The 14339-nt window shown below is 41.9% G+C and overlaps 1 protein-coding gene across 2 annotated transcripts in view; it reads left to right on the top strand.

Annotated features, from left to right (window-relative positions):
- The window catches only part of themis2 (thymocyte selection associated family member 2), a 108764-nt gene that overhangs the window by 90081 nt on the left and 4344 nt on the right, over positions 1–14339 (top strand). For both annotated transcript variants that reach the window (XM_028819971.2, XM_028819972.2), the window contains exon 4: positions 659–1791. In XM_028819971.2, the coding sequence (XP_028675804.1) occupies positions 659–1791 (1133 nt within the window). The remainder of the gene's footprint in view (positions 1–658; positions 1792–14339) is intronic.

Here is a 14339-nt window from a genome sequence, read left to right as displayed (position 1 = left end):
GAGTATCGCTGTAACTGCAGCTCTCACCACTTAATCGTCTGAGTATTACTATGGAAAAATTAGCCTTATTTTCGCTCTGACACAGCTGATCAACACAGTAAACTTTGTAAACTCAGTGACCTTTTCCAGTTTACCATTTGGAAGCTCTTATCTCTGTGATTAAGGTTTTTCAACACTTACGGAAATGAAGTCTAAAAAACGCGAGAGACTTCAAATGATCGACAAGGGAATGCGCGTCTGTCTTTCGAAAATTGATCCTCACATCAATCTCATATGTGCTGAAAAACAATCTCAACGTTCACATTAATTAAATTTAAGATTTATCCTTTGATTCCTTTATTAATAAAATATCTTTCAAACTTGTAAAATTAACTGTTTTTATTGGCGATTGTCCATAGATTGTGTCGTCACGACTTTATTTATGGGCAGTCCCTCAGGTGCGCCGCGAAAGAAAATTTTTGGACTTAGTGCGCCGCAACTCGAAAAAGGTTGCCTTTCGCTGTATTAGATGATCAAGGGAAAACTTGTTGATTTTGGGTTAAAACGTAGCCCCATAACGTCATACCTTAACAACAACAAGTGTGCGAACGATAAGAAATGTGTCATAATCTCCATTCTTAAATCCTCTCTCCCTCTTTCTCTCTTTCTCTCTGAGCAGTCAGAAAGAACTCAGTGAAGATCCCATCTAACCTGGAGGTCGACCTTATCGATGTCACCGAGCAATGCCAAGATGTAACTTTCATCACCCCACTGAATCTGAAGGAGGTATTTTCTCAACCCGATGACGGCTTTCCCGCAGTGTGTGAGATTTTAGAAACCTCAGAACATCAGAATCACTTCAAGTGTACATGGCTTCCCAAATTGAAAAAGGGCCACAGTTTCATCATTCACAAAAAACTCCACTGTCAAATGATTCTGACAACCACTGTCTCCGGCAAGAAACCCAAACGGTATTTCCTCATCTGGGACAGTTACGGTGGTCGCTTTCGAATGCGACCGCGTGAGTTTACGACTGTGCACGATCTGTCGGTGGCTGCCTCCAGAACCCGAAACCTCAAAGTCAATGTTTCCAAGTACTGTGAATCCATTGAGGAGGACCTGCCTTCATTGAGCATCGGTGACCAGCTGGAGGTGCTCTACCAAACTGAGATGCAGATGAACTACGATGGGGCTCTACAGGTAGTAGATGTGTTGGTCTGCAACAGGATAACCGATGTGGATGATGATGATGATGAACTTCCAGAACAGATCTCGTTACCCATGTATCTGGATGGAGGATTTGTGGAAAAGCTTAGCAATAACAAAAAATACACCATCCTTGATATCTCCAAGAAGGTTATCCTGCCCGTTGATGTCAAAGTAGCTGTTCGGGATCCCTCTGTTGAAGATGACATCCTTGGAAACTTCTTGACTCTCCGACTGGAAGAGATAGCCACAGAGCCTGTCCTTCTAGCTAGTTTAATGGAAATGCCAGATTACTGCTTCACAATTCCAATCAACTGGATTGAAATGTCTGTATTTTTCTCTAAGGAACCATTGCCGCAGCAGGCCCAAGAGCTTCCTTTAAGGCATGAAAGTGTATCTGAAGTAACGGACAACTTCTATTTTGATTTTCGTAAAAGCACCATTTTAGACCTGCCACCCCCACCTCGGCCTCCAAAAAGACAGAAATCGTCAAAGAAGAATTACAGTCCACCTGCTCCTTCCTGTCCTCCGATGGATGATATACCTCCTAGAGTGTGCAGACTCAGTATCAGTGAAGAGAAACCAATGCAGAGGAGTACGTCACCGGTAAGATGTTGTCCGAGACAGCCGGTCCAAGACTTAATCATGAGTAGATTATACCAGGAGCCCATCTCTTCATTCAGCTATTCGTTCAGCCACTTAGCAATTTTTTTAAATTAATTTTCCAAACCTGTGTCGACCCTAACAGGCTTGTGTGGAGCTAGAGCTTTGGTGTGAGGCATGAACCCACCCAGCCTAGACAGTGTGTCAGTCCATTGTAGAGCACATTTACACTCACTCCTATCAGGCCAATTTACAGTTTCCAGTTAACCAAACATGTAAGTCTCCATGACGGTGGACCAAATTAAGCAAAAAGAATTGTCAAGGTTTCTACTTCTGTTCTGCAACAGGATTTAGTACCACATTCTCATGACCTTTTGTGTGAAGAAATGCTTTCTGTATAATTTCTTCTGGTGTTTCTTTGCGTAATTTCACCGTAATGACATTAGGCAAAAAAAAAAGAATTAACAATGAAAAACGGCGCTGATGTAATAAGCAAGTAAATCTCACTAGAAATGTTTATGCAACTTTGGTGATGTAATTAGGTAGAATTTTAACAACAGGACTGTGCATACATTTTGAGTGTACTGTAGTACGCCCCTATGTATGATTTTTAATAAATAATAGGTATATTAATTAAAAACACTAAATTATAGTGAATTTCCAGTTACAGTGGAACCTCGGTTTGCGAGTAACTTGGTTTACGAGTGTTTTGCAAGACTAGCTAAAATTTTTAATAAATTTTGACTTGATAAATGAGCGAGGCCTTGCAATACGAGTAGTATGTATACACTTTGTCTGCTGAGCGTCATGTGATCACAACTGAGCTGATGGTTCTTCTCTCTCTCTCTTGCTGCGGGATTGTGGGCAATCATCTCCTATTCTCCGTCTGAGTCAGCATGCCTTACTCATATAGTCAACATCCGTACGAGCGTATACTGTTTACTACAGCACTGTGTGTATGTGTGTGTGCGCGCGTGTATGCTGTGACATGCGAGTCCCCGTCTTACACCCCAAAACACGAAGCTGAGTCTCAGTACTTTAGCAACACCAGCTTTATTCAGCTTGAAACAGCAACAGCGTGGTTATCTATTGTAGCAGGATCTGCCGCTCTCCTATACACAGACACAGCAGTCAGGCAGGGCCCTGCGCATTTATAATGTTCCTTGTTCCTTGTATCACCCATTGACGGCAGGCGCTTATAGCATGTCCGCGATCTTTTTGGATTCGCTTTTACGGCGAACTGCTACAGCGCTGGGAGACTGCGATTGCTTTGGGACGCTCTTCCGTGTGTCGTCCCGTTGGGTGCAATTCCACAAGAGTTTAGAAACTCACTCACACCAGCCATGATTCTTTTCAAAGGTAAAGTGCAGGTTAATTTGTTTTATGTATTTTTACTTTATATTTTGTATTTATCATTTTTATACGAATAGTTTTGGGTTGTGGAACGAATCATCTGAGTTTCCATTATTTCTTATGGGGAAATTCACTTTGATATACGAGTGCTTTGGACTGCGAGCACGTTTCCGGAACAAATGATGCTCGCAAACCGAGGTTCCACTGTATTTATAATAGTTGGCTTTTACAGATATGCCTTCTTCCTTTACCTGACCACTCCACTCCTGCCATTAGCTGACAGACTGAGCCAGGCTCCAGAGGACTAAGGGCCTAACCAAAAACAAATGGGCACAATTATCGAGTGTTGAGTTTTTAGTGATGGTCATGGAGTTATGAGTATTTGCCGTGAGCTGAAACTGGGCCAGTGTAAAAGTGTGTGTGTGTAAATGTACACTGCAACGGATTCTCACCCTCTCCGAGTTTGCTTCGTCCCTTACTGCCAGGGATTTGATGTACTTTATTTGACCCCAAGGGGAAACAAAAATTTTACAGAAGCTCAAGAGAAGAAAAAAAAAACATTCATAAATATTATAATAAACAAACAACAACCAACAAACACACATAAGAACTTCTGGATTGGATAATGAAGAGCTGCGATGCGGACACATCTATTTTAAATAGCTTAGCTATTTGTCTTCATCCTGGATTAATCAGCATAATTAATTTAGCAATGTACAAGACAGTGGACATTTTGTTCTTTGTGGGATAGCAGGTTATCTTTAAGGTAGCTTAAAAGTGAATTATTGTAAATTTGCAGACCTGTTGAAAAACATACAGCTATTACGTCAATATCACGCATCATATTTACACATTGTACTTACTTATTGTTTGATGCAGTTATGATAGTATACAACATTGCTTACTTGATGTAAGCAATCGCACATGTGAACGTGCAGTGGATTCAGAACGTATTCAGACCCCATCACTTTGTGAACACTTCATTGTGCTGTAGATCTCATTTTAAATGGATAACTTTGCAATTCTTGCCCATCACTCTACACTTAATTACCCATAATGACAAAGTGAAAACGTTTTCAGAATGGTTTAAATTTATTAAACATCAAAACCTGAAATCTATCAATCATTCATGTAAGTACTGAGACCATTAATTCTGTACTTTGCAGAAGCCTATTTAGCAGCAATTCCAGCTTCGAGTCTTATTGGATAAGTCTCAGCAAGTTTTATCCCATTCTTCCTGGCAGATCCTCTCAAACACCATTAGATTGGATGGGAAGCATCTGTGAACTTCCATCTTCAGGTCTCTCCACAGATGAGTTATGGGTTTTAAGTCTGGGCTTTGGAATGGCCATTCAAGGACCGTTAGAGACTTGCCCCCAAAGCCACTTCAGAGTTGTCTCGGCTATCATTCTAAAAGGTGAACCATCACCCCAGTCTGAGGTTGCACGCACTATTTGGCAGGTTTTCCTCAAGGACCGCTCTGTATTTGTCTACATTCATCTTTCCCTCAGTTCTTACCAGTCTCCCTTTGCTTACTGCTGAGAAGAACCCCCATAGTATGATGCTACCACTACCATGCTTCACCGCAGGGATGGCATTAGGCACGTGATGAATAGGTGTTCTACCCATTTTCTGGTCTCATCAGAGAATGAGAATCTTTTTCCTCAGGTTTTCACAGTCCTTAAATGCTCTCTCTCAGTGGTCTGTCATATTCATCTGATTAAGGGAGTGCTGCTGAGACGGCTGTGTTTCCAACAGATTCACACATCTCAGAAGAAGACATCTAAAGCTCTGTTAAAAGTGAACATTGGCCCATCTTGCCAAGGTACTCAGATTGACTGGATAGCCAACTCTAGTAAGAGTCCTGGTGGTTTCAAACTTCTTCCATTACTCAATTTTTGAGGTCACTGAGCTCCTGAAGATACTCAAAGCATTAGAAATGGTGTTATCCCCTTGCCCTGATCTGTGCCTCAAAACACAATTTGATCTCGGAAGTCTCAAAGGGTTGCTTGGACTTTATGGCTTTGTTTTGGTCATGACAGGCTGTGTGAATTGTGGACTTTCAATACACAGGCACGCATGTGCCTTTCTAAATGATGCCCAATCAGTTCAGTTTACATAGGTGGAGTCCAATCAAGTTCTTGGCACATCTCAAGGAGAAGTAAAGCAAACATAATGCTTTGAACACAATTTGGAGTGCCACAGTAAAGGGTCCAATATGATTTTTAATAAATTTGTAAACCTGCTTTCACTTTTGTCATCATGAGTTATGGAGTGCAGACTGATGAGCAAAAAAGGGCAAACGTATCCATTTAGAACAAATCTACAATACAATAAAGTGTGCAGAAAGCGAAGGGGTCTGCAGATTTTCTGCATCCACTGTATCTTTGAGTGCAAGTTTTTTCTTTGAAAATTTTCAAATACTTTCTGTTCCATCAAGCTAAAACACACCGACCACCTTTTCTTACCCACATCAAAGAGCTAAATGACAGAAAAAGCCCAGTATGGTTATTCACACCTACATTGAAATAGCAGCAAAACTCAACCATAGACACGTCAAGCTGTTATACAATCGCATTAATGAATTCTGCTTCAATTCTAAATTCTTCAGCCATTCTTTTTTTTTTTCCAAAATAATGTATGGTATCAGATTCCCATTAAGTTATGACTGGTGGGTTAGGATTCTTCCAATTAAGCAAGATAAGTCTGTGCACGCGATGTACTACAGGACCTTTCAATAGATTTGTCAATGCACACTGCTATCCAGTCTGGTGTGACTCCATATATCAGTTATGGGCAGGGAGTGATTTCAGACCCAAAGCTACCCAAGAGGAGTAAAAAGATTTTAAGCGGAAAAGGCCTACGTGTAGAGCATTTCTTGTGAAGCAGGCACTTAATGACAGTTCAGATCTTGTTCCTGATACAATTCTGACAGTTTTAAGTGAGATATGTGGGCACAATTTAAATATTTTAGCTGAACTGGGACCTGCTTTGCACAAATTGAAGAAGAATGCACTTTATGAATGTCTCTAAGTCTGACGTTCTAATTTAAAATCCTTTTCCCGTCATCTCCTGAGATCATCCAGGTGTAAATTTAGAAGGTTTGTTGGTTGAATCTAGAAATGCTACCCACAACTAGCCAGTATTTTATGAAAAGAAATGAATGGAAGGGAAGATTTTTTTTTACAAAATGTGTACATTTTATACAAAAAAATAGTCCCCTGCTGGAGAAAAACATTTATGACATAGCAGTTCAGAGAAAACAAGCATGTTATCTATCTCGAGACTTAGCAACTTCCCGAAGAAAAATATTGAATGGATTAGAAATGCATGGCTGCAATAAAATATGATTGTAAAGAGGGGACAGCGAGGCTGAGAGAGGGGCCTGCGGCTGTGTAATATGATAAACTCCCCATTGCAGTAAAAGTCAAGTAGCCTGTTTGTTCAGCTGAGCCGGAGAAACTTCTCTTAGCTCATCTGAATGAGCTGTCACTCTGGCTTTGTGGCAAGCCTCTCCCTGTGATGGAGATTATCATATACAATACAATACAATTTATTTTTGTATAGCTCAGAATCACAAAAGAAGTGCCGCAATGTGCTTTAACAGGCCCTGTCTCTTGACAGCCCCCCAGCCTTGACTCTCTAAGAAGACGAGGAAATCCATCCATCCATCCATCCATTATCCAACCCGTTATATCCTAACTACAGGGTCACGGGGGTCTGCTGGAGCCAATCCCAGCCAAAACAGGGCACAAGGCAGGAAACAAACCCTGGGCAGGGCGCCGGCCCACCACAGGGTGCACACACATACACAACCACACACGAGGCACAATTTAGAATCGCCAATCCACCTAACCTGCATGTCTTTGGACTGTGGGAGGAAACCAGAGCACCCGGAGGAAACCCACACAGACACGGGGAGAACATGCAAACTCCACACAGGGAGGACCCGGGAAGCGAACCCAGGTCTCCTAACTGCGAGGCAGCAGCGCTACCACTGTGCCACTATGCCACCGTGCCGCCCAGACGAGGGAATACTCCCAAAAAACCCTTGTAGGGGAAAATATGGCAGTTCAAAGAGAGACCCCTTTCCAGGTAGGTTGGGGGCGCAGTGGGTGTCAAAAAGAAGGGGGTCAATACAATACAATACAATACACAGAACAAATCCTCAATACAGTATAAAAATAAAAATTTTACAAGTACGGACCAGAATTTAACAGTAGATGATATCACATAATAGGATTTGGATTTGTTTAGAGTCCTGGAGACCTCGGCCATCAAGCTGCCTCCCCCTATTGGCCATTCCACAGCTGAGTCAGTGCTGAGCCAGCCAATCCGATGAAAGGACCCCTCTGCCCCACGATATTGAAGAAGAGCTGCCTTAATGAGAAAAGAGGTGGAAGTTGGTAGGGAAGACCACTTCCAACCATCCTGGGCTGCAGAACTGAACGTGAGAACCTCCAGTTTAAGCGAATATGACACTGACATGGCTGCTCCCCTTTAGCATTTTGTGATATTTTGCACCCACGTTTGCACTGTTGACCACTTGTTGTCAGTTTCTGGATATAATTAAGGAAGCAAACGCCACAGATAATGGATGACTTCAAAAGAAAATGGTACAAGAAAGTTAAGCATTTAAAGCTATGGCCAAAAATACAAATTTCAGAATTTATTCAAATGTAAATATCTTACTAGCATGGTATTAAGAGAAGCACAGTATGTGAGTGATGAGGAACTGCAATACATGTTTACTTCTACTTCAAACATTTCTCATATATAGCAGCTACTTGGCTACATCCTCAAATGCGGATTACGTTGACCTTGTGGTCAGTGCAGCACGGAGGTGTGACTTTCACAGACTTCCCTCAAGATCTGTCACCCTGAAAGGCGCAAAGCTACTTAGCACACAATACAACACCAGCATTAGTGATCTTCTGTTTGGCCACCGGCAAGATTCTTAGCACCACAGCTTTCAACTAGAACGAAAATGTAACTAGCAAAAAGTCTAACGGTCAACAAAAGCCAGCACAATTTCTTTGTTTGCCATTTGTTTTATGCTTAATTCTTATTTATAACTGTGATAGAGCCAATCCCAGTGCTATGGACTGTAGGGGAAGAGAAAACCCAGCATGGGTTGCCAATTTGTAGCCACTATTCTTTGGTTTAAACTGAAAATGACTAGGCCGCTGCCTTGGGCACCTCAAGGAACCGTAAAACATGACGAGAAATGATAAACTGTAACTAAACACTTTGGGGCTGTGGCGATTATACTCTGATGTTTAAACTTTACTTGACTTTATAACATCTTTCTCATTGACCATTTTTTTGGATGAGAAAATTATGAACCTTATCAAACTCATTAACAGTCGATTTATGATGTCTGGAAGAAAGTTAACTTTGCCTAATGTTATGGTCAACGTTCACCATTTGCTTTGCAGAGCTTTGTGGAAGGGCTCATGGGCTCAAGGGCAATGTGAGCTCTCCTTGTGCCACCTGTTAACCCTGGTAAGATGAAATGGTTTTCTGTGTGGCTCAAATGCTGGTGAAGTGTAGACGAGCCACAAGTTTAGGGGATACAGGAGTACTTTTTGAGAAAGACGAGAAGTATACTGCTGGGATGGGATACGTCTGAACCAGACAAGCACTGGTGTATTGAGGAGGTGTACGTGCAGGCTGGTTTTACCAGTAGCTCTGCATGGCTTCTGTCTTTTTTTGGAGGGCAGTGACCACAAGTGCACATACAATTATAGGTTCTGCCACATACCACATTATAGAATTTGCCCAGAACACCTCCTGATGTATATTCAGCAACTTTTACAACATAACGTATTTACCTTATGAATTGCCTCTGCACGTTGCTCATTCGATGAGGTCGAGGAGTTGATTTTAATTATAGGCTGGTAAATTTAATGAGTAGTGAGTATTGTATAATTCATATAATTGTGATAGTATGGCCGTCTCACTGATCCAGTGCCCAGTCTAAATCCTGGGCCCAGTGTGAACTTTTCTTCAGATTTTCCTCCGAAATCCTAAAGAGGAGTCTACTAAGGCAGTGGTCCCCAACCTTTTTGACAGCAAGGACCACTTTATTACATGCAAATTTTTCCACGGACCGGTCGGGGTATGGGCAGTTTTATACACAATTTACATAACATTTCTATTATTATTAAGTTATTAAGCAGTTCGCATACGTTTGCAACCTGAGATTTTTCTTCTTTTTTTGCATATAACAAAGACATATGCTTTGCATTTGCCATTCCAACAGATTGCACATCACAAACATTAACACTGCTATCTTTTTCTCGTGTCTGCCGTTTCTATAGGAGGGTGACAATGAGTTAAATTCCAATGGATGTTTTTCAAATGTTGACAAGCAATAAGCAAAAGGTATCACTGAAAACCACAGAAAACAAAAAAAAAAAAAAAACAGTACGAGGAAAGTTCGAAGAAAGAATTTTTTTTTTACAATGTTTCAGTTTGGGGATCGTTGTGCAAACGTGCACATCTGAGCTGCGACCACAGATCTAACTGCTCTGTGGATGATTCATTCAGGCATTTCAAGGTCACTTCGTTGTAATGAAAGCATCTGCTGAATGTACTTCGTAGTAACGCGATTTCTATAGACTCGTGTCATATGGGGAAACTGTCCGGACCATAAAAATACTTTGTTGTAATACTCTCTCACCTCGGTCTCTCTCCTCTCTCTGCACCGCTGCAAAGCCCCGCCCGCCAAGCGTTCTGAAAAGTCTGAGTGAGTCTCCGTTGCCGGCAGTTCTCTCGCGGCCCGGCTGTCAGACGGCTGCGGCCCGGTAGTGGGTCGCGGACCGGTGGTTGGGGACCCCTGTACTAAGGTAATTGACGAATCTAAACTTGCCCAGTATGGAGGTGTGTGTGAGTGGGCTCCCTGACAGAGCTGGTTCCTGCCTCCCATAATACTCAAATACAGTAGATTAAGTGGGTTTGCCAAGCTTTTATTTTTGCCCTGCCATCTTGTTTTGGGTTGCTTGTGTGTAGCACTTTGTGACGAAGCGTTCTATAAAATCAAGTTTCACTGATTTCTTGGCACATGCCACGAAGAGTGGGACGGTATTTGCCTGGAACTGACTCCAGCAATAAGGTGCCTTTCATGGGGTCTGGCATACTTTCACAACATTATGTTCGCTCATCTATTTACTAAACCCTCTTAGCCCAGTTGCTCAGATTTACCACAAGCCAGAGCCACTCCCAGTGCTATGGACTGTAGGGGAAGAGAAAACCCAGCATGGGTTGCCAATTTGTAGCCACTATTCTTGGTTTAAACTGAAAATGACTAGGCCGCTGCCTCAGGCACCTCAAGAAGCCGTAAAACACAACGAGAAATGATAACCATAACTAAACACTTTGGGGCTGTGGCGATTATACTCTGATGTTGAAACTTTACTTGGCTTTATAACATCTTTCTCATTGACCATTTAGGGTTTATTTTTGGATTAGAAAACTATGAACCTTATCAAACAACTTAGCTAATTAACTGCCAAATGTTATGGTCAATGCTCACCATGACTCCATTAGATTGTTACAATGGCTGGTTACTAGCAGCGTGTCTTGTGGATCTCGCTCTCGCTGCTTCACAGGTGTGACGCTTTATAAGCGGGCACCACATAAAAGTTACCAATCGTGACTGGGGATATTCCTTACAAAAATAAATGCGGTGCCTTGGGGTTGTTTTTGCTTAACGGTTTTATTTTTGACTAAGATTCTGATTTGCCTACTGGGCTTTGGTTAGCAGGTTTACAGCTGCTTTCAGTATCGATCCCACTGTGTTTGTGTTCCTCCCCTGACCCCTTTTTCACAACTTACCTGAAATGCAAGTTAACATGGGATTGATTTTATGAATTGAACACAGGACTCTTGACCAATGAATAAAGGGGGCGGGAGTAAGGTGGCTCTTCAGTTCAAAAGTTTTAATGGAGCACACGTCCTGTTTATGATGTGCACTGATTTTTCTGGAAGTACATGTATCTACTTGAACTTTTTGCAAGAAATGCATGTTGTGAGCAAATTACTGGAAAACTGACATGTGGATTATGCAACAAGAGTAACATAATATACAGTAATCCCTCCTCCATCGCGGGGGTTGCGTTCCAGAGCCACCCGCGAAATAGGAAAATCCGCGAAGTAGAAACCATATGTTTATATGGTTATTTTTAGAATGTCATGCTTGGGTCACAGATTTGCGCAGAAACACAGGAGGTTGTAGAGAGACAGGAACGTTATTCAAACACTGCAAACAAACATTTGTCTCTTTTTCAAAAGTTTAAACTGTGCTCCATGACAAGACAGAGATGACAGTTCTGTCTCACAATTAAAAGAATGCAAACATATCTTCCTTTTCAAAGGAGTGCAAAGCAAGCAGTCAAAAAAAAATCAATACGGCTTTTTGGCTTTTAAGTATGCGAAGCACCGCCGGTACAAAGCTGTTGAAGGCGGCAGCTCACACCCCCTCCGTCAGGAGCAGGAAGAGAGAGAGAGAGAGAGATAGAGAGAGATAGCGAGAGAGAGATAGCGAGAGACAGATAAAAAAAATCAATACGTGCCCTTTGAGCTTTTAAGTATGCGAAGCTCCGTGCAGCCTGTCCTTCAGGAAGCAGCTGCACACAGCCCCCCTGCTCACACCCCCCTACGTCAGCGCAAGAGAGAGAGAGAGAGAGAGAGAGAAAATAAGCTGGATAGCTTCTCAGCCATCTGCCAATAGCGTCCCTTGTATGAAATCAACTGGGCAAACCAACTGAGGAAGCATGTACCAGAAATTAAAAGACCTATTGTCCTCAGAAACCCGCGAAGCAGCGAAAAATCCGCGATATATATTTAAATATGCTTACATATAAAATCCGCGATGGAGTGAAGCCGCGAAAGGCGAAGCGCGATATAGCGAGGGATCACTGTATATATTTTTTTTTTTTTAATGGACTGTTTTTATATGAGAATGTGTTAAATATTGTTGGAAATGCTCTTGCGTGATTTAAATCATACCCCCTGAAGGACTGACAACAAGTTATTGCCATCGGTAAGTTTAGGTCTGACCCAACTTATTTGGTGTCCCTCAGGGATCAGTTCTTGGCCTTCTGCTCTTTATCATTTATATGCTTCCTCTTGGTGCCATTATTAAATGGCACGGCCTATGATTTTACTGTTATGCTGACGACACTCAGATTTATTTGAACACGGGGCTTACGCACACATTACCTCATCCTGCATTGCTTCCCTATTTGGCTGACGTTAAACACTGGTTGTCTGAAAACTTTCTCAGACTGAACAGTGATAAAACGGAGGCTTTTTTTCTTTTATACTTTATACTATTAAAATCACAAAACATTCCATACATGCAAGTCAAGTTTAACAAAACTGGTTTGAACCTGAGGCTTTAATTATGGTATCCAGGCCCTTTAAAGAAAACAGACATTATTTTCAGTAAAAATCTTGGGTTTTCTTAGGTCTTTGTCTGTACAGATTAAAAATCTGTGCGTTATTATTGATGCTAGTGTGTGCTTGGTGTGTGGGTGTGTTTGTGTGTGTCCTGCGGTGGGTTGGCACCCTGCCCGGGATTGGTTCCTGCCTTGTGCCCTGTGTTGGCTGGGATTGGCTCCAGCAGACCCCCGTGACCCTGTGTTCGGATTCAGTGGGTTGGAAAATGGATGGATGACGGATGGTTTCCCTTTTCCACCTTAAGCAAATTTCAAGGCTCCGTCCATTGCTCTCTGATACTGCAAGTCTATGCTTTTGTCACCTCACAACTTGACCACTGCAACGCAGTGTTGTTTGGTGTCCCTGCTAGAACCCTAAATAAGTTTGAATATGTACAAAATACAGCAGCAAAAGTGGTTACCCATTTAAAACCCCAGGAGCATATCACTCCTAAAGTTACCTGGCTAGCTGTCCCTTTCCTCGTTCAACATAAACCTCTCCTTTGAGTTTTTTAAGGTTCCACCTTACTTGTCTTCTTTATTATGTCCATATACTCCATCACGTTCACTTTGTTCTTCTGACTCCTTGCCATTACGACGCACTATGGGTGATTGGGCTTTTAGAGCATCGGGGCCACAGTTATGGAATGTCCTGCCTTTGGAACTCCATACTCGTACCTCACTTTCTGTTTTTAAATCTAATCTTGCCTGAAGAAGGGGCCCGAGTTGCCTCGAAAGCTTGCATATTGTAATCTTTTTAGTTAGCCAATAAAAGGTGTCATTTTGCTTGGCTTTTCTCTAAATCTAAACTTAAAACGTATCTTTTTAATATTGCCTTTTGTTGTTCTCAATCATTTTGTTTGTAGATTGGCCCGTTTGATTTTACGTATATTGTTGTACAGTGTCCTACCTTGAAAGGTGCTTTTAAATTAAATTTATCATTATTATATTGTTTGCGGTTATACAGCTTCAGTTACCATTAACTTGTATCATATCATCCACATTTTTCTCCGTCATCACTACAAGTACATGGAGTAAGAAACGTATTTAAAAAGGCCCTCTTGGGTGTAATATTCTCTCAAGAAGTGCCTGAGCAGAGCAGGGTGCTTTGATGTGAGCCCTGCAACAAGCGACAGAGCTGAATGACACGTCTAACCAGCGTTGTGAATGTGGGCTCAGGATACAACTTGTAGGTTTCCTTCATGTGAGCTCTCCTTGTGCCACCTGTTAACCCTGGTAAGATGAAATGGTTTTCTGTGTGGCTCAAATGCTGGTGAAGTGTAGACGAGCCACAAGTTTAGGGGATACAGGAGTACTTTTTGAGACAGACGAGAAGTATACTGCTGGGATGGGTTACGTCTGAACCAGACAAGCACTGGTGTATCGAGGAGGTGTACGTGCAGGCTGGTTTTACCAGTAGCTCTGTGTGGCTTCTAGAACTGCTATGTCTTTTTTTGGAGGGCAGTGACCACAAGTGCACATACAATTATAGACTCTGCCACATACCACATTATAGAATTTGCCCAGAACACCCCCTGATGTATATTCAGCAACTTTTACAACATAACGTATTTACCTAATGAATTGCTTCTGCACGTTGCTCAGTCGATGAGGCTGAGGAATTGACTTTAATTATAGGCTGGTTAATTTAATGAGTAATGCGTACTGTGTAAAGATGTATCCCAGAAACATTGTTTCCTCTCTCATCCTACAAACATGCATGTGAATTTTATTAGCAAGTCTAAACTGTCCAGT

This window comes from Erpetoichthys calabaricus, chromosome 14 (genome assembly GCF_900747795.2).
Source record: "Erpetoichthys calabaricus chromosome 14, fErpCal1.3, whole genome shotgun sequence".
Taxonomy (NCBI): Eukaryota; Metazoa; Chordata; class Cladistia; order Polypteriformes; family Polypteridae; genus Erpetoichthys; species Erpetoichthys calabaricus.
Note: the sequence above shows the minus strand (reverse complement) of the source record. Positions and strands in the feature narration are given on the sequence as shown.